The sequence below is a fragment of the Quercus robur genome, chromosome 8 (assembly GCF_932294415.1).
Source record: "Quercus robur chromosome 8, dhQueRobu3.1, whole genome shotgun sequence".
Classification (NCBI taxonomy): domain Eukaryota; kingdom Viridiplantae; phylum Streptophyta; class Magnoliopsida; order Fagales; family Fagaceae; genus Quercus; species Quercus robur.
In genome coordinates this window covers 21,635,413-21,655,418 of record NC_065541.1, presented here as the reverse complement: position 1 = coordinate 21,655,418, position 20,006 = coordinate 21,635,413, and the positions used below count along the sequence as shown (strand labels likewise).

The 20,006-nt window shown below is 31.3% G+C and overlaps 1 protein-coding gene and 1 pseudogene across 1 annotated transcript; both read right to left on the bottom strand.

Moving 5' to 3' along the window:
• Positions 1-674: 674 nt before the first annotated feature.
• Positions 675-3,013, bottom strand: LOC126694979 (cytochrome P450 76T24-like). Its single transcript, XM_050391552.1, has 2 exons — positions 2,089-3,013; positions 675-1,505 (listed from the first exon to the last, which is right to left on the bottom strand). Exons 1-2 carry the CDS (start codon positions 2,989-2,991, stop codon positions 900-902), a joined length of 1,509 nt encoding a protein of 502 aa, XP_050247509.1. The 5' UTR covers positions 2,992-3,013; the 3' UTR covers positions 675-899.
• An 8,661-nt stretch (positions 3,014-11,674) lies between these two features.
• LOC126694980 (cytochrome P450 76T24-like) lies at positions 11,675-13,893 on the bottom strand (annotated as a pseudogene).
• Between the last annotated feature and the right edge of the window lie 6,113 nt (positions 13,894-20,006).

Sequence of the window (20,006 nt, the reverse complement as noted above, 5' to 3'; positions counted from 1 at the left end):
TGTTCCAAAAAGAAAAAAAAAATTGCTACATAATAGGTTTGACAAAATTTGGTTCCAATTGGTTAGAACTTGAAATTTTTTTCCTTATTTATATCAGAGGGCAACTACACCATTTTTCTAATTGGAAACTGTTTACCTCCAAATTGGTTTGAAGGAAAATTCCTTAAACACACTATGTGGTGATTAATAAAATCATCCATGTATACTTTTAGTCACATAACATATTTGATAAGTCATTTAACTTATTTAAGTGATACACTTGAATGGTTTTATGAATAGGTTTTGAACGAGATTCCTCCAATCCAAAATTGAAAGTTTATAGTGTCTCACATATCTATAGACTTACCTTTTGTCTTGTTTAGCTAGTAGCTAACAGATCTGATGAACTTTCAACTATCGCATTATTATCGATACAGGGGATTTAAGGAAGCCAGTACACAGCATACATATAGGAAACAAGATCCTGGCATTGATGTTATACTAGGAAGCCAAGTTAGCCAACAATCATTGAGATAGCACGGCGTTTGGTTAGAAGTTAGAACTTGAGGTATATAAGGTCAAAATATTCTTATGAGTCTAATTTAAAATTTCCCACATGGCTTTGTTTCTGTCCATATTGCCCAGAAATGATTGAGGGTTAAAAGATCACATGATTCACATACAAGAAAATTGACTTTAATAGAATAAACATAGTCGCATTTCCACCCTTGTTTTTGAACAATTATTATATTATCTTTAAATTTCTTGTCACACAGCGTCAAGAAGATTAAAACTACCAATGAAGTACGATACCATGCATACAGTGATCTTTGTCCTGCTTATTGCTTACAGAAAATCCTAACACATATTAAACGATTCTACACACAGGAAAATATAATTGGCTACGAAAATAATAGAAGTTATAATCTGATGGGAATAGCCCGGAGAGGCTCAGACCTGTGTAAGGTCATTCCAAAGGTCTCACTCATGTCTATATCTTCTGGCTTCATCTCATCCGCAAGTCTCCAATGAAAGCAATGAACAAGAGATGCCAACATCAAGTGTACCATCTTGTTAGCTAATGGTAATCCAGGACAAATCCTTCTTCCAGCTCCAAATGGAATCAACTCAAAGTCTTGACCTTTAAAGTCAGTGGTGCGCTCTAAGAACCTTTCAGGCAAAAATATATCAGGGTCTGTCCATATGCTTGGATCTCGCCCCATTGCCCACACATTTACTATAATTTGCGCATTTTTGGGCACAGTGAAGCCACACATTTCTACAACGGTTTCTGCCTTGTGGGGAACTAGGAAAGGTGCTGGTGGGTGCAAACGAAAGGTTTCTTTCACTATTGCTTGTAAAAAAGGGAACTTAGAGATGTCCAATTCTTGAACAAGCCCATCCTTGCCCAGGACTTTTTCTAGCTCATCTCGGGCCTTTGCCATTTTTTCAGGGTTGCGAAGTAACTCTGTCATTGCCCATTCAATTGTGCTTGATGTTGTGTCAACCCCTGCAACAAATAAATCCTGGCACAAAATAGTGTGAGAGCTAGTTAAGAACACTTGATTAAGTTTCCTTTAAACTAATAAAGACAGAAAATAATACTCTTATCATTTGCTATTGATAAGGTTAATTCTAACAAAGAGTTAGGAGAACGCGACTACAATAAAACTAGTGAATAAACTGTTGGTTTTCCGTCATTCCTTGGAAAATATTCTCCCCCCTCCTTGGAATAGGATTTCAGAAAGAGCAATTAAGAATTATGATTGAATGATTAAATTTTTTTAGTTTCGTTTATGATTTTTAGGTAAGTTATAATTTATTTATAGCATCAAGGCAGATGGGATTAAGTATGAAATCTCTTAAAATTTAAAGTCATACCATTGCCTGAAGGAAAAATGTTATACAAGTCTTGCGTAATGAACTTGCTGTTGATACCAGAACATATTTACTTCTTTGGATGACCAAAGCATGGTTGAAAAGAAATAATATTCATGTTGGCTTATACCGTCTCAAAAAAAAAAAAAAAAATAAAATAAAATCATGATGGGGCTTATATATTATGGAATCCAATACCAAAAGCAAAGCTATAAGGAAGTTAGTCAATACCAGAAGCAAATGTTTGAAGTCGTCGCGGCTTAATTCTGAATTATCATCTTCAGCAAGATTGAGGAAGGAATCTAGTAAATCGTTTCTTGCCTTAGAACCCTCTGAAGCTCTTAATTGTACTCGTTCATTGATGATTCTGTCAAAAATCTCGATCAATTTGGCATAACAAATCTTCATCCTTCGCCGTGCACCTTGTGGGTCAACTAAACGAAGTACTGGGAAATAGTCTGCAATATTAGGCTTTCCAGCTATTTCCATGATAGCACATACAAGCTCCTGGAAATCTTGAGCCGATAAATTTGAACTATAATGTGCCAAGTCAATGGAAAAAAGAGTGTTTGATATGACATTAAGTACTGTAATGAAGGCTGCTCGACCAATATCAACCACTTTCCCACCATTGCTGCAAGATTGATTAACATGGTCAAGTAATTCTTGCACCTTTTTTTGTCGAAGGGCTTGTGTGGCATCGAGTTGTTGTGGAGCAAATATTTGCGTGGCACAAACTTTCCTGAGGTTCCTCCAAAGAGCCAATGCAGGCAACCACGCTATTGAAACTTCGTTATGGTTAAATACTCGGCTAATGTCCAAGACAATTCGGCCAGAGAAGGCTTGGTCTTTTTTTTGGAGTGCTTCTTTGGCTATGTTTGGAGAGGAAATGACTATGGCTGTTATGCTCCCAAGCTTGAGAGTCATAAGGGGTCCATAGGTTTTGGAGAGCTTTGCAATAGCTTGATGGGGTTTGTTGCCCAGCTCCAAGATGTTTCCGATGATTGGAAAAGGGTGGGGGCCTGGGGGAAGTATGGAGGAGCCATACTTCCGGCCTCCTAAAGCGGAGGTGAGCACAGCAATGCATGCCCACACGAAGGGAATTAGTATTATACAAAATGCTAGGTAGTCCATTAACTCGAATTTGCTTTGTTTTTCTTGTCCTTCTACCTCGTGAGATACTTATATTGTGAAGAAAACTAACAAGCGGAGATGGAAGAGTCCAACATGAAGAAATTAAGTTGCCCTTCTTGACTTTCTTATTCAACATGGCGGGTGGAGTATTTCTTATTCAACACTAGTGACAGCTCCAAGAATATTTTTCAGGCGGCTATTAAGAAACTTAAATTATACAAAATTTAATAAAAACAGAACTTCATATATTGGCTAAAAAAAAAAAAAAAAACATACACACACAAAGATATAAAGTCTTAAAATTTCCTTTTTGAATTTTATTAATTTGAAATTTTTGCATAATAGTCTCATTTTCATGTTAATCAGAAGTTGTTTACTATTTAATCTATAAACTTATTTTTTATGTATAATTTTAGACAACAAAATTTCGAAATTTAAAGAATTGAGTGATGACATAGCTATTGATATTTCATCTTTTTGAAATTTTGCAAATATGGAGGATTTAAGAAAAAAATGAATCCAATAATGGATTTGGCAAAATTCACATCCAATAAAAAAATATTGAGTTGAGTTGTAGTCTTAATCTACAACCAAGTTTGTTGCTAAATTTTGTCTGAAGTGTAACTATGTTGAGCCTAAAAAAATTTAAGGTGGTCCCAAAAATTTTGTCTGAAGTGTAACTAGGTAGTCCATTAACTTGAATTTGCTTTGTTTTTCTTGTCCTTGTACCTTGTGAGATACTTATATTATGAAGAAAACTAACAAGCGGAGATGGAAGAGTCCAACATGAAGAAATTAAGTTGCCTTTCTTGACTTTCTTATTCAACATGGCGGCTTTAAGAGTATTTCTTATTCAACAGTGATGGCTCCAAGGATATTTTTCAGGGTGACTATTAAGAAACTTAAATTATACAAAATTTAATAAAAACAGAACTTCATATATTGGCTATAAAAAAAAAAATTAAAAAAACACACACACACACACACACACACACAAAGATATAAAGTCTTACAATTTCCATTTTGAATTTTATTAATTTGAAATTTTTGCATAATAGTCTCATTTTCATGTTAATCAGAAGTTGTTTACTATTTAATCTATAAACTTATTTTTTCATGTTAATATGTAGCAGAGATTAAAGAGTTTACCATGAAGCAGGGATGGACTCATGATTTCAAGTAGGGAGGGGGGCTGGAAAAAAAAAAAAAAATCCCTTTGCTTTGTTTTTCTTGTCCTTGTACCTTGTGAGATACTTATATTATGAAGAAAACTAACAAGCGGAGATGGAAGAGTCCAACATGAAGAAATTAAGTTGCCTTTCTTGACTTTCTTATTCAACATGGCGGCTTTAAGAGTATTTCTTATTCAACAGTGATGGCTCCAAGAATATTTTTCAGGGTGACTATTAAGAAACTTAAATTATACAAAATTTAATAAAAACAGAACTTCATATATTGGCTATAAAAAAAAAAATTAAAAAAAAAACACACACACACACAAAGATATAAAGTCTTACAATTTCCATTTTGAATTTTATTAATTTGAAATTTTTGCATAATAGTCTCATTTTCACGTTAATCAGAAGTTGTTTACTATTTAATCTATAAACTTATTTTTTCATGTTAATATGTAGCAGCCATTCTAATTTTCTGTTAATAAATTCATGTTTTTGGTAATCAACTAATCATGCACTCTTTCATCCTGTCAATTTGTTTGCTCTTCGTGCTGAGTTATATGGTAAATTTTTTTTAAACTTTGTTTAGTACTTTAGTATAGAATTAACCCATATTTTGCTAAATTAAAATGCAAATATGATGACATAATGCAATTAAAGGAAAAAAGGCTAGCTGATGGACCCCTTTTTTTTAATAGGTGGATCCCTTTTATGTGTATGTGGGCTGAACATGTGTGTGTGGGTTTATATCTTTAATCCAAAGTGGACCCTATAGACTAAGTGTATGTTTCGGATTTGGGCTAGGCTATAAGAGCTGATGGGCCCAATGAATGATAATATATGTTACAATTTTTTTGAAGATCTTCATTAAATTAAATATTTGCAATCATCTACAATGAAGATTTTGTTATTCATATTTCATTCCTTATTATCTTATTTTATGAGTCTAACTACGATGTTTAGCTTACTTAATTTTAATGAATACCCTTTTAAGTAGGAAAATAAATTTAAAAAAGAACAAATTAACAAAAGACATGTGCCATCAAAGTTTTTATTAGATAAAATTATAAGTATAGAAAATTTAAACTCAATAAATTAGTGTTCTCTAGGTAACAAATAGAACACCATATATTATCATTTTAACTTTCCAAACATGACTACTAGTCTACCACATAAAATTCAAAATGCACAGAAGTTTTTTGGGACATTAAAATTTAGTAAGAGTATATTAGACATTGCACAATGGAATATTTTAGGAATTATAAGATTTTGTTAGGGTTTAACTAAGAGAGAAACAATAGGGGTATATACTCATTTACAAAATATAAATGATGAAATTATTCAACTTTAGTTTAAGGGGGGAATGCAACTAACCCAAACATAAAGGAGGAAAGTGTTACTTCATCAATTTGTGTGTGTGTTATGTGTGTGTAAAACAATATGTGTGTGTGTGTGTGTGTGTTTATTTTTATTTAAAAAAAAAAAAAAAACTTGAAACAATGTGTAAAAAAAAATCAACCTAAAAAAATTATGCATTAAACAATGAATTTTAGTTCAACAAATTGAATAAACCAAAAAAGAAGTCTAGAAACACAACAAAAAGTCACGATATTTTTACAATATCTTTATTTTTAGCTATGGTGGGTCATAGTCTGATATTTTATTATTTTATTTTAGAGTAATGTAATTTTCATAATATTTTCATAATAAATCTTAGATTGTAAATTACTAATGGTTTTAAATTGGGCTAACTACTTTTAACCGTGCATTTAAAAATAAAATAAAAAAGCCAACTAAAGAAAATTGTGCCTAAAACAATGAGTTTTGGCTTACTAAATTTGACAAAATAAAAAAAGAAGCCTAGGAAAACAACAAAATGTCACAAAAAAAAAGAAGTTTAGGAATATAACAAAATGTCACAACATTTTTGTAATATTTTTTATTTCCAGCTGTGGTAGGTCTCGGTTTCATATTTTATTATTTAATTTTTACGTCTACAGCATTTTCACAACAAATCTTAGGTAAAAAATTATTATTGGTTTTAAAATTATGCATTAAAAAAAAAAAAAAAAGACAATACAAGAAAATTGTGCGTGAAACGTACAGTGAATTTTGGCTCACCCAATTACTAAAAAAGAAGTCTAAGAATACAAAAAAAATATTAAAACATTTTTACAATACTTTTATTTTTAGGATCCGAATAAATATATTTTTATTTTATTTAAGAGAAATGCTACATCCATAACATTTTTAGAACAAATTATAAATGACAAGTTGTTATTGGTTTTAAATTAAACCCACTACTGATAGTATTTTTTTATCCTTCAAAAATACCTTGCCACATAAAATTTGTTACAAAATTATTGTGAAAATTTTATGTACATAACATTTCTTTTTATTTTATTTTATTTTGATCTATAAGGAACTGTGATTTCGCGATTGTGAAAATATTGTGAGAAGAAGAAGATGTTATAACATTTTCATAATATCTTTATTTTTAGTTGTGATTGGTCTTAGTTTCTTATTTTATTATTTTACTTTGACCTTTAAAAAATTGGCACCTCAATAATGATGAAAATATTATAAAAATTTGTTGCGTTAGTGTAATTGTCTATGCACATATAATATTTAAAACACAAGAAAAACTAGCATATTGTGAAAAAAAAATGCCCAATGAACAGTACAAATTGTCAATAATTGTGAAAATATTGTAAAAATTTGTTAAGTCAGTGCAACTGTACATACACATATAAATATTTAAAAGAAAAGACAAAAGTAGCACAACCAAAACTGGCGTACTGTGGTTTGTGGAATAAAAAAAGAAGAAGCCTGATGAACAATGTTGTGAAAGTATTGCGAAAAATTTTGTGGATGTAGCACTTTTTTTTTTTCATAATACCTTTAGTTTTAGTTGTGGATGATTCTAGTATGATATTTTATTTTAACTTATAAGGAATTAACATATCAACAATTGCAAAAATATTGTGACAATTTATTGTGTTAACTAACATCTTAATTTATATATAAAATAAATAAAAAAAGAGTGGACAGGACGATATTACGCCGAAAAAAAAAAAAAAGAGCAAAGAAAGTAGCGGAAAAAAAAAAGGAAAAGAAAGCAGCAACAGTGCAGAGGTTGAAACCAAAGCATTGTAGCTATAGTGCCAATTGAACAAACCAAATTGGCACTGTAACAACTGTTCAAAACTTTAAAAATAAAATAATAAAATAAAAAAGGAAGAAAGAAGATAAAGGGACTCAATAAACCAAATGTGTAATGTAGGGGCATTGGTGCTTTTTAGATAGCTAATAGATTTTGGTCTTTATTTTTTGTTCTAGCCTCATCACACTCCTAGCTATATTAATAGTTGGCAAATGCATAACACTACTGCATAAATGTAAAACCCTCAAATTTGGATGAATGACAAACTTTGACATATGCCCACAAAAGAAAAACCCTTTGAGCATGCACGGAGAACATGTGATGAGACTAGTTTTATTTTAATTTAAATTTTCAATCCTTTAAATTTTTAGGGCTCGTTTGGTAGAGGAGTTTGAGTAATGTTGTTTATAGTTTTTCGAAATACGTGTGGGTGAAAAATTGTGTAAAAAAATGTGTAATGTTGTTTAAAAACTGAAAATGAGTTGTTTAACATCTCTACCAAACGGGGCCTAAGTGTCCTAAACATAGGTTAGTTTGGACACCCTTTAGGTTTAGTCAATTCATGGGTACATCACAACATATAATTTATAAAATTTGATGGGATTTTATACATCAATGCCCTTTATTAACTACTTAAATAACAATAACAAATTCAAATGCTATGTTGAAGCAAAATTTACAATTTAGCTTACTTCAGAATTTTGTATTTGTTGAAAATTGAGCCTCATTATTGCATTATGCGACTCATTGGAGAAAATTTAGTTATGTCCACTCGGTTGTTTGAAGTTGCTTTTTAATGGTTAACATTCATCCCTTATAGATTGGTTTCATGCTATAACATTCATCCCTAATAGATTGGTTTCATGCTATAACATTCATCCCTAATAGATTGGTTTCATCCATAGCATGGGTCATCAAAACTGACTGAAATTTGGTAGGGTTTGATAATTGTATTTAAAAGAAACCACCTTTGTGTCTTGAACTTGAGAAATTAAGTTTTCTCACTTCATATTGAAGGATAATAAGACCGAATGAAAAGGAAAATACTTAAAATTGTGATAACTTCAGTAGAAGTTGAAGAATAAAAGATATCACAAATCAAGTTTTTTTTTTTTTTTTTTTCTTCTTCTTTTGCAAGTTTGGCATTTACATCAATTCGTGTATAATAGAAAAAAGTATAAAATTTACACAATTTTTCTAAAAATGATCCACATCAATCTGTGTATAACTATATAAATTTACAAGTTTGCTACAGTAATCGTGTAAATTTACATAGAAACTATTCATTTGCATTTAATTGTTTATTATTTCTTTATGTATGTTGAGAATGAAAAAAAGAGTGGATGATGGTTGTTTTGTGTGAAGAAAGAGAAACAATTAAAAAAAATCAAGAAAAATTGATATTTTAATGAAATGTAATGTAAAATAAATAATCTAATATGGAGTATTTTGAAAAGTGAGTATTGCACATACTTTGCTACAACTAATACACATGTCATGTGGCGATTGAATTAATTTTCACAAGAACCAATAGTGGTCTCATGTGTAAGTGATGAAATCCAATTATACATTGACAAATGTGTAAGTTATATCGAAATGTGTAGCAAAATGTGTTTCTATAGAAGAACTCATGATTTGGTGCCTTTGTTTGCCGATGTGGCCCGTGACTCCTATGCTTTGGTAGTTTCTATTTTGATTTTTTTTTTTTCAAATATTTGTATGACTTAATGAGATTGTAATCTTGTGTTTCAGGTTTTATACTTTTAATTAACCATTTTTGAAATGATATTATCTTATTAAATAGTGTAATTATGGACTTCTACATTACATCATTATTGAATTTATCCTCTTTGTTCACATCCTATAATCTTCTTACCCAAGCCCACCATTCTCATTAGGTTTATAGATATCCACTTGAGTTTTTATGTACAAATCACATGAGTTACCATCAAGACCTCCCCACACCCCCCCCCCCCCCCCCCAAAAAAAACCCTAGAATCCCCATGCAAACAACATATTGTCGACCAAGAGGCTTATAGCTAAACCTAGTTAGCATCTTCTATTATTTCTAATGAAGATATTTAGGGTTTAAATCTCCTACTTCCATTGTAATTATCAATTTATTATAATAAATAAATAAATAAATAATTATTGTTTCTTTGCCTCCTATGTTTACTTTCATTAACATCTTTTCCTAGAATAACCTTAGCTTTGGAGCTAACAGTAACACTTGCTTCTTTAGAAGTATCCTATGTTGAGTCAAGAGTCTTGCGATTATCCCAAAAAAGAAAAAATCCCCATTATAGTGTAACAATCATATGCTTATTCCTAAATTGGTCTTTTTTGCAAGAGTTTTCTTTTGTGTATTTGCTCTTCTCACTCTCTTGCAAACTTTCTTTCTTCTTCACTATACAAATAATATACCATACTAATTACATACTTGTTTTCTTTAGCCCTCTACTAATACTTTTATTTTATCTAACAAAGTTTTTCCTCTAAATTGGATTGGAGGAATCTCCTCTAATCTATTACGTGATCATTCATAAACACATTAACGTGTATTATTGAAACAAATCATATGAATCATTAGATAGATCATGTGACTAAAAGTACACATGGATCGTTTCATCAATTGTCAGGTTGTAACTTGTTCAAAAAAAAAAGAGAAAAAAAAATTGCTACATAATGGGTTTGACAAAATTTGGTTCCAATTGGTTGGAACTTGAAATTTTTTTCCTTATTTATATCATATGGCAACTACACCATTTTTCTAATTGGAAACTATTTACCTCCAAATTGGTTTGAAGGAAAATTCCTTCAACACACTATATGGTGATTAATAAAATCATCCACGTATACTTTTAGTCATATATCGTATTTGATAAGTCCAGTGGCGGAGCCAGGAATCTTGAGTTGGGGGGGCCGAACTATATATTCTGTCAAGATAAACTCAAATAAAAAATAAACACTCTCCTAAAAAATCCACATAATATATGTGTATGTGTGTATAAATATAAAATATATAAATTGTTTGCAAAACTTCATCCATGTTTGACAAATCAATATCATAATGTTATAATTGAAGTATCATATGAGCTTTTTTATTTCTTGATAAAATCTTGAGAATAGGAAATTTCAACCAAATTGCATATATTATCAATGTTGAATGATTTGAACATATTAATTGGAATTGGAATTGAAATTGAGCTAAAAATTAGGAGTTCCACACTTCCACTATTTACTCACAAAATTTACTACCTAACTATTTCATTCTATTACAATTGTATATCAACTCTAAACTCTCTATTTTTTAGGGAAAATTACTAAATTATTTGATCAATGCTTTCTTTTGGGGGCCAACTCCTATGTTTTTTCATATAACCTTTAAATATTTATAAAAAATGCATAAATTGTTAAAAAAAATTAAAAATTTTGGAGGGGCCAAGGCCCCCCCAAGGATACATGTGGCTCCGCCACTGGATAAGTCATTTAACTTATTTAAGTGATACACTTGAATGGTTTTATGAATAGGTTTTGAACGAGATTCCTCCAATCCAAAATTGAAAGTTTACAGTGTCTCACATAGCTATGGACTTACCTTTTGTCTTGTTTAGCTAGTAGCTAACAGATCTGATGAACTTTCAACTATCGCATTATTATCGATACAGGGGATTTCAGGAAGCCACTCAAGCCAGTACACAGCATATATATAGGAAACAAGATCCTGGCATTGACGTTATACTAGGAAGCCAAGTTAGCCAACAATCATTGAGATAGCACGGCGTTTGGTTAGAACTTAAGGTATATAAGGTCAACATATTCTTATGAGTCTAATTTAAAATTTCACACATGGCTTTGTTTCTGTCTGTCCATATGGCCCAGAAATGATTGAGGGTTAATAGTTCACATGATTCACATTCAAGAAAATTGACTTTAATAGAATAAACATAGAGGCCGTTTGGATTCAGCGTTTTCCGCTGAATCCAAGCTGCGTTTTCTGAAATTTTTTTTTTTTTTTTTTTTTTACTATAGCCGCATATTTTGACTAAATCAACTGTGAACAGTGCATTCATACACTGTTCACGGACCCACAAATTCCACTTTTTAGCAACTTTTTCATTAAAAATGGGTCCCACGATACTATTCACATATTTAAAAATTATTTTGCTACAATGTTTTCAGTTTCAGTTTTCAGTTTCAGCAAAAATAAGCTCAATCCAAATAGTCGCATGTCCACCCTTGTTATTGAACAATTATTATATTATCTTTAAATTTTTTGTCACACAGCGTCAAGAAGTTTAAAACTTTTTTATTTTTTGGTACCAATGAAGTACGATACCTTGCATACAGTGATCTTTGTCATGCTTATTGCTTACAGAAAATCCTAACATATATTAAACGATTCTACACACAGGCAAATATAATTGGCTACGAAAATAATAGAAGTTATAACCTGATGGGAATAGCCCGGAGAGGCTCAGACCTGTGTAAGGTCATTCCAAAGGTCTCACTCATGTCTATATCTTCTGGCTTCATCTCATCCGCAAGTCTCCAATGAAAGCAATGAACAAGAGATGCCAACATCAAGTGTACCATCTTGTTAGCTAATGGTAATCCAGGACAAATCCTTCTTCCAGCTCCAAATGGAATCAACTCAAAGTCTTGACCTTTAAAGTCAGTGGTGCGCTCTAAGAACCTTTCAGGCAAAAATATATTAGGGTCCGTCCATATGCTTGGATCTCGCCCCATTGCCCACACATTGACTAGAATTTGCGCATTTTTGGGCACAGTGAAGCCACACATTTCTACAACGGTTTCTGCCTTGTGGGGAACTAGGAAAGGTGCTGGTGGGTGCAAACGAAGGGTTTCTTTCACTATTGCTTGTAAAAATGGGAACTTAGAGATGTCCAATTCTTGAACAAGCCCATCCTTGCCCAGGACTTTTTCTAGCTCATCTCGGGCCTTTGCCATTTTTTCAGGGTTGCGAAGTAACTCTGCCATTGCCCATTCAATTGTGCTTGATGTTGTGTCAACCCCTGCAACAAATAAATCCTGGTACAAAATAGTATGAGAGCTAGTTAAGAACACTTGATTAAGTTTGCTATAAACTAATAAAGACAGAAAGTAATACTCTTATCATTTGCTTTTGATAAGGTTAATTTAGGAGAACGCGACTACAATAAAACTAGTGAATAAACTGTTGGTTTTCCGTCATTCCTCGGAAAATATTATCCCCCTCCTTGCAATAGGATTTCAGAAAGAGCAATTAAGAATTATGATTAAACGATTAAATTTATTAGTTTCCAATGGTTTATGATTTTTAAGTAAGTGATAATTTATTTATAGCATCAAGCAGATGGAATTAAGTATGAAATCTCTTAAAATTTAAAGTCATACCATTAATTACCTGAAGGAAAAATGTTATACAGGTCTTGCGTAATGAACTTGCTGTAGATACCACAACTTATTTATGGTTGAAAAGAAATAATATTCATGATTGCTTATACCGTATCAAAAAAAAAAAAAAAATCATGATGGCTTATAACTACCTAAAGAGTATATCTTGGAACATAGTCTCAAGAGATGAGTTTAAAAGGCTTATATTATGGAATTCAATACCAAAAGCAAAGCTATAAGGCAATTAGTCAATACCAGAAGCAAATGTTTGAAATCATCGCGGCTTAATTCTGAATTATCATCTTTAGCAAGATTGAAAAAAGGAATCTAGTAAATCGTTTCTTGCATTAGAACCCTTTGAAGCTCTTAATTGTACTCGTTCATTGATGATTCCGTCAAAAATCTCGATCAATTTGCCATAATAAATTGTCATCCTTCGTCGTGCACCTTGTGGGTCAGCTAAACGAAGTACTGGGAAATGGTCTGCAATATTAGGCTTTCCAGCTAATTCCATGACAACACATACAAGCTCCTGGAAATCTTGTCCCGATAAATCTGAACTATAATGGGCCAAGTCAATGGAAAAAAATGTGTTTGATATGACATTAAGTACTGTAATGAAGGCTGCTCGACCAATATCAACCACTTTCCCACCATTGCTGCAACATTGGTTAACATGGTCAAGTAATTCTTGCACCTTTTGTTGTCGAAGGGCTTGTGTGGCATCAAGTTGTTGTGGAGCAAATATTTGCGTGGCAGAAACTTTCCTGAGGTTCCTCCAACGAGCCAATGCAGGCAACCACACTATTGAAACCTTGTGGTGGTCAAATACACGGCCGGTGTCCGGGATAGTTCGGCCGGAGAAGGCTTGGTCATTTTTTTGCAGTGCATCTTTGGCTATGTCTGGAGAGGAAATGACTATGGTTGTTATGCTCCCTAGCTTGAGAGTCATAAGGGGTCCATAGGTTTTGGAGAGCTTGGCAACATCTTGATGGGGTTTGTTGCTCAACTCCAGGATGTTTCCGATGATCGGAAAAGGGTGGGGACCTGGGGGAAGTCTGGAAGAGCCAGACTTCCGGCCCCCTAGAGCGGAGGTGAGCACAGTAATGCATGCCCACACGATGGGAAGTATTATCCAAAATGCTTGGTGGTCCATTAACTCGAATTTGCTTTGTTCTTCTTGTCTTTGTACCTAGTGAGATATAAGAAAGCAATGGGTAAAAGATCAAGCTTAGTGTCCGTTTAAATACTGCTTATTTTGTTGAAAACTGAAAACAATAAAAAAAAAAAAAAAGTTACTGTTCACGCGTGGGTTACTATACATTTGCCTAAATACATTGTTCATGTACCATGAACAGTGCAAGAGACGTTGGTTAAAAAAAAAAAAAAAAAAGCAAACGCAACAGGAATAATCTGAATCCAAACGCTCACTTAATGTCTGTATGGCTAACTTATTTTTGCCAACTTATTTTACTATTCAATTTATTTTTTGTATTATTCATGGGTCTTACTACACTTTTTAGTACTCTTTATGGGTCTTACGGTACTATTTCAACTAACATTTACTTTTATCTACAGTACTTTTTGCAAAAAGTTTTCAGTTTTAGCAAAATAAGTGGATCTCAAACAGACCCTTAGTGTGCGTTTGGCTCTAGTTTTTTTTTTTTTTTTTACGTCAAAGATAGAAGGCTCCAGCTTAAAAAGGCAACTTATTTTACTATTCAACTTTTTTTTCTACTATTCATGGGACCCACTACACTTTTTGGTATTATTCATGGGTTTCACAATACTATTTCAACTAACTTTTACCTTTATTTACAGTACTTTCGGCAAAAAATTTTCAATTTCAATAAAATAAGCAGATCCCAAACAGACTCTTAGAATTGTGAAATCATTCTATTGTATTTTATTGTATTTGTATATGCGTAAAACTAGTAAAGGGAATTTTGAAGGGCTCCACAACATTTTTATAATGGTAAGTTGTTATTTGTTCTAATTTGAACATACCATTAAAATTATTTTTTCGCCTACCAATAACTAAAATTACTTATTTTGCCCATAAAAAATAGATAGTAACAAGTTACTTATTATTTATTGTGAAATGCTATAGACATAATATTTATCTTACAAATTTATATGAATGTTGTTGTATGTGTAGTACATCATAATATGAGGGCTGTAAATATGAGAGGTATGTGTGTAGTACAAGACATATATGTGATGGACAAATAAACCATAGTGGGCCTAGAGCTGGCGTGTACACTAACAATTAGATAGCAATAGTTTTTTACTTTCTCAAAGGCCAGCGTTTGGAGTCTTATTGGACCACATTTCATGCTTAGAGCATCCACATTGATTGAGCCATAAATTTAGCTATTTGATATTACAAAAAGTTACTTTATTTATTTTACCTTCTCACTTTACAAAGCACTCAACATCAGTGATTTTATTTTAGCTTTCAATACAATAAAATAATATATATCCACTACAATAAATAACCATCACAACTGCTATTGCAGTGGGTTTGACCTTCTATTTTTCTTCAAATCTAAACACACTAACACACAACTTTGCAAAATAAAAAAAAAATCAAAAAAATTTACAAAATTCTAATTTACAAAACCCATAAACAACCCAACATACCAAATCTGAAAACTGAAGAGTGCTGAGAGTCATTAGCTGAAAAATAGTGTGCAAGAAAAAAAAAAAAAAAAACAGCATGCAAGAGAGAAAGAGGAAAAGAAAAAAAAGAAAAGAAGAAGATGAGAGCGTGCAAGGGAGAGAGAGAGCTTGGAAGTGTAATAAAATACAATTTTTTGCTTTAGCTTTTTTGCTAGTGCACAGCTATAGATGGCTATGTACTGTAACAAGAAACTAAAAAATTTTAGTTATGACACCACCATTGCAGCATGCTTTTTTAGTATTAGTGGTGCTAAAAATAGCAATATAGTTTTTTAGCACCACCAATACTAATGCTCTTAAGGGGAACTCCCTTATCCTCCTATGAGAGGTAGAGGAATCCAGTAGGTGGAAGTAAGAATTTTCCAAGGATTTAATACTTAAGCCTTAAACTGACTAATTACCTATCACTAAAAAAGTAAAATAAATAAAGAAATCTCAAATAGTCATTTATTATGTTGTTTAAGTAGTAACAATATATTCTTACCGGTACCACATTAGATTGTAAATTTTTTGTACTAAAATTTGAAATAATTTTAATATTTTCGTTGCAAAAATTATTGTGTACACCTTGATCCTCAGGGGCATAATAATTTCTTGATGTTTGCAAGTTGCTTAACAATCACAGGGCTTAACTAGACGTTCCTGTCTTTTTAAGTGTACCAAGCCTTTCATCTTCAAGGAATTTACTAAGAACTGAGAAAGTTACCTATACTTTGTTTTCATGCCAGATATTTTCTTTAGAAGGAAATCGTGTTATGTGAGAATGACTTGCGTTTTGGTTTTGTCTACGATCTAGGAAATGATATTGCAAATTTATATATATATATATATATATAAACAATTTTTATTTACAATAAGAATATAAGCCAACTAGAATATCTCCCCTAAGTTTTTTTCTTAAAAGAAAGACCCCCATATTTACTAGCTAGTTCACAAATATTAACGAAATCATAAACCATATACTTTCTTTTTTTGACAAACATAAACCATATACTTTCAATAAACGAAAACAAAAGGATTTGTATCCAACTATAGCTTGGAGTTTGGCACAAAGTTTGGTTAAAGGTATATTAAGGTCGGTGTCATTACTCATTATTCATTACGGACATTTACAATTGGACTGTGATTTTCTTTAAAGAAAATTGCATGTGTGTTTTTTTTTTGCATGGTATTAACTTATTATCTTTCACATTCAAATTGTGAAGAAAGCTAACTAGCGGAGATGGAAGAGTTCAAAATGAAGAGAAATTGATTTTCTTGACTTGCTTATTCCATGCATGCTAGATTTTCAACATGTAGGTTATAGCGGCTTTTAAAGTCTTGTTTGAATTATCTCTATGCTTCTTTGTCACTTTGTGTAGTATAGGTTTGTCCTTCACGAGTTCTAGATATGGCTCAATTATTCTACCGTATGCATGAAAGTGGGAAAAAAAATAGCAAAATACCCCTTTCGTCCAAAAATTCCAGTAAATGAGTAAAATGCTCTTGTTCTGAAACTCTTTAGGAATATTTGAAACTTGCTTTTTAGAAAATCAAGTTACTTGAAAAAAACTACATGGAACTCGAGTTCCATGTAGGTTTTGTTTTTTGTTTTTTATTTTTTAAGTTTGATTGCCTATAACTCGATTTTCTAAAAATCTAGTTTTTTTTTTAATTTTTTTTTATTGAAACTCGTTTTTTAGAAAATCGAGTTTAAAATAGATGCATTTTCCTAAATGGTTTCATAATAGGGGCATTTGCTACATATTTTGAGCGAAAGGGGTATATTTTCATTTTGGCACATGAAAGTGTATCTAATAAGTGTAGTATCAATCCAGTAAGTGTATAAGCACTTAAAAAAATAAAAATTAAAATTAAAGAGTGAAATAGAAGAGTAGCGTGTGCAGTAAAATGTCTCTAATATATGCTTTAAGTATCAGTAAATTGTTCCTCAAAAGAAAAGAAAAAAAAGTATCAGTAAATAAACTATATCGAGAAATTTTGTGTATTCTACTTGAGTGTGGTGACAATGTATTTGTTATTTTCTACTTGAGTGTTTAATTTATTATTCTAAAAAAAACTTCTGCAATCATAAATCTTAACATTTATATTTTCGTACATCTAGTTTCACATATCACTTTGTTTCTGTTCGTCCAAATTGCCCAGCAATTCCTGGGGGCTAAAATATCACATCTAGTAATTAGCATTGACGTTATTATAACAAACACTGTTGCATCTAAGAGCATTGACATTATACGAATAAACACGGTTGCTTGGCCACCTTGTTTCTCAACAATTATTATGTTATTTTTAAATTTAAATCTTGAAGTTTCGTTAGCAAAAGCAACCCCACCGTTAGTGGTTTGCTGACATGTCCACATCATACTATTTCATTTTCTAGTTGAACCAATTAACTGGTGACATGTATTATATTAACTATTCAATGTTATTAACTAAACTTAAAACAAATTAAAATAAACTTTAACAATATTTTTCTTTTACAGATATACCAATATATACTAGTATCAAATTATTTTATTTCTTTGCCAAACCGCAACGGTCTTTAGTATAGTATTGAGTACTTTGTATCATACTATTGAGTGGAAAAATCACTGAACATTACTTAGTCCTTAGGTGCACCTAATTGTTTTTCGCATTATGATATTTCCAACTTATCCTTTCAAATGGGATAAAAATTTCTAACAAATTTTACCTATAAGAAAAAAAAAAAAAAAAAAAAAAAACTTTCTAGCAAATTTCAGCCTAAAATAGAACAAAAAAAATATAATAGTAATAATATAAAACTCTATATAATAATAAATAGTACTATTAAACTATATCTACTTATAATATTTACAAGTAGATAAAATTTATTGGTCTTGATATAATATTTTCCGATTTTTTGGTGAATATTTCCCATAAAATTAATTAAAGTTGTTTGATGGTTGATGCAATTATTGATTATTAATAGCTCTTTTTTTTTCCTCTCTAATTTTTAAGGGCACATTTTGTAGATTCAAGTATTTTAGAAGTGTTGACAAAATATTTTGTCGTATGAAAGTCACGAAATTCACAAAATTATGTTGATAGAAATCTTATTTCTAAATAATTTATTATAGAACTAAAATTTAATACAAAAGGCTATTGACAAAGTTGAGGGCTTCTTTTTCAACCCATTTAGTTTCAAAATATTGAATAAGTAAACTATAGATTAAATTTTTTTACTTATTAATAAAAATTCCACATATTGAAATGGAGTCATGCACATATCATATATATATATATATATATATATATATTTTAAAGAGTAGCATAGCTAAAAAAAATGCAATAAAATTCAAATCCTTTGATAATGCTTTTTATATTTCTTAGGAAATACATATAAAAAAAATACTTTAGGTGTCTAAAGACTAATATTTATAAATTAAAAAAAAAATTCCGGTCCTATTCGGTCTAATCGGTCTTATTTGTTCCACATCAGTGAAGTTTGGTTCTATTCGGTCCATTTTGTTTACTTCGCTCCACTTTGATTTTATTCAGTCATCATTGGTCCTAATCGGTCCACTTTAGTCTTGTTTAGTCCACTTCGGTCTACTTCAGTCCTATTCGGTTCGGTCCATTTTATTCCTATTCGGTCCATTCAGTCCACTTTATTCTTATTCAGTCCATTCAGTCTTATTTGGTCCACTTTAATCTTATTCGGTCAAACTCGGTCCTATTCCGTCCACTTTAGTCCTATTCGGTCATATTTAGTCCACTTGGTCCATTTAGTTTACTTCGATCTATTTTGGTCTACTTCAGTCCATTTGGTGCATTCGGTGCATTTTTGTCAGTTTTGACCATCTCAGTGTCATTTCTATTTTCCATCATTTCTTGAGCTTGTTTATGTTATCTAATCCTAAAGACTATTGAAAAAGTTTTTCAAAAATTGCTTTTGAACCAAAATTTTCAAATAATCCAACTTTCAATTGTGATGCTCCTAAAAGTAATTAGGTTTAATTAAGTTTTGTTTGGTTCGATGAACTAGACTTAGCACAACAAAACATAAGAGAAACAGTGGGTCCACTCCCACAACCTCAACAAAAACATTTCATGTATGTGAAAGGCAGATGTTCTCCAGAACTTCTAAGCTAATTGGAAAATTCTAAATTTGCACATAGCAAGTTAATTTCCATTTCATTTGACTTGAAAATGACATTATTGTGAGTTCCAGTTAACTTAATTAATTTTTTTTTTTTGAATAAAAGGTTTAAAGTTCAAATATTTGATGTAAGTGACAGTAAATAATATTATAATAATAATAAGAAAAGAGTTTTATGTGCCATGCCCATATTTCATTACAACCATACGTGATGACGTGAAAAAGACTCGCGCTCCTTCTTAACCACTTTATAGAACAAAATATTTTATCCCTTTAGCGTAAAATATTGTCATTAAGGGTTAAACTAAATAGTAATAACAACGACCTTTTTATTTAAAAAAAAAATAGGCCTTCACCAATAGAAAATCAAATTGGTGTCGCAAAAGTTGACTTGTTACGAGTCCCACTAAAGAATGATTTGGATCAGATTCGGTGCAACAATAATGTCCTAAACAATATCTTTGACGCATTACTAGAA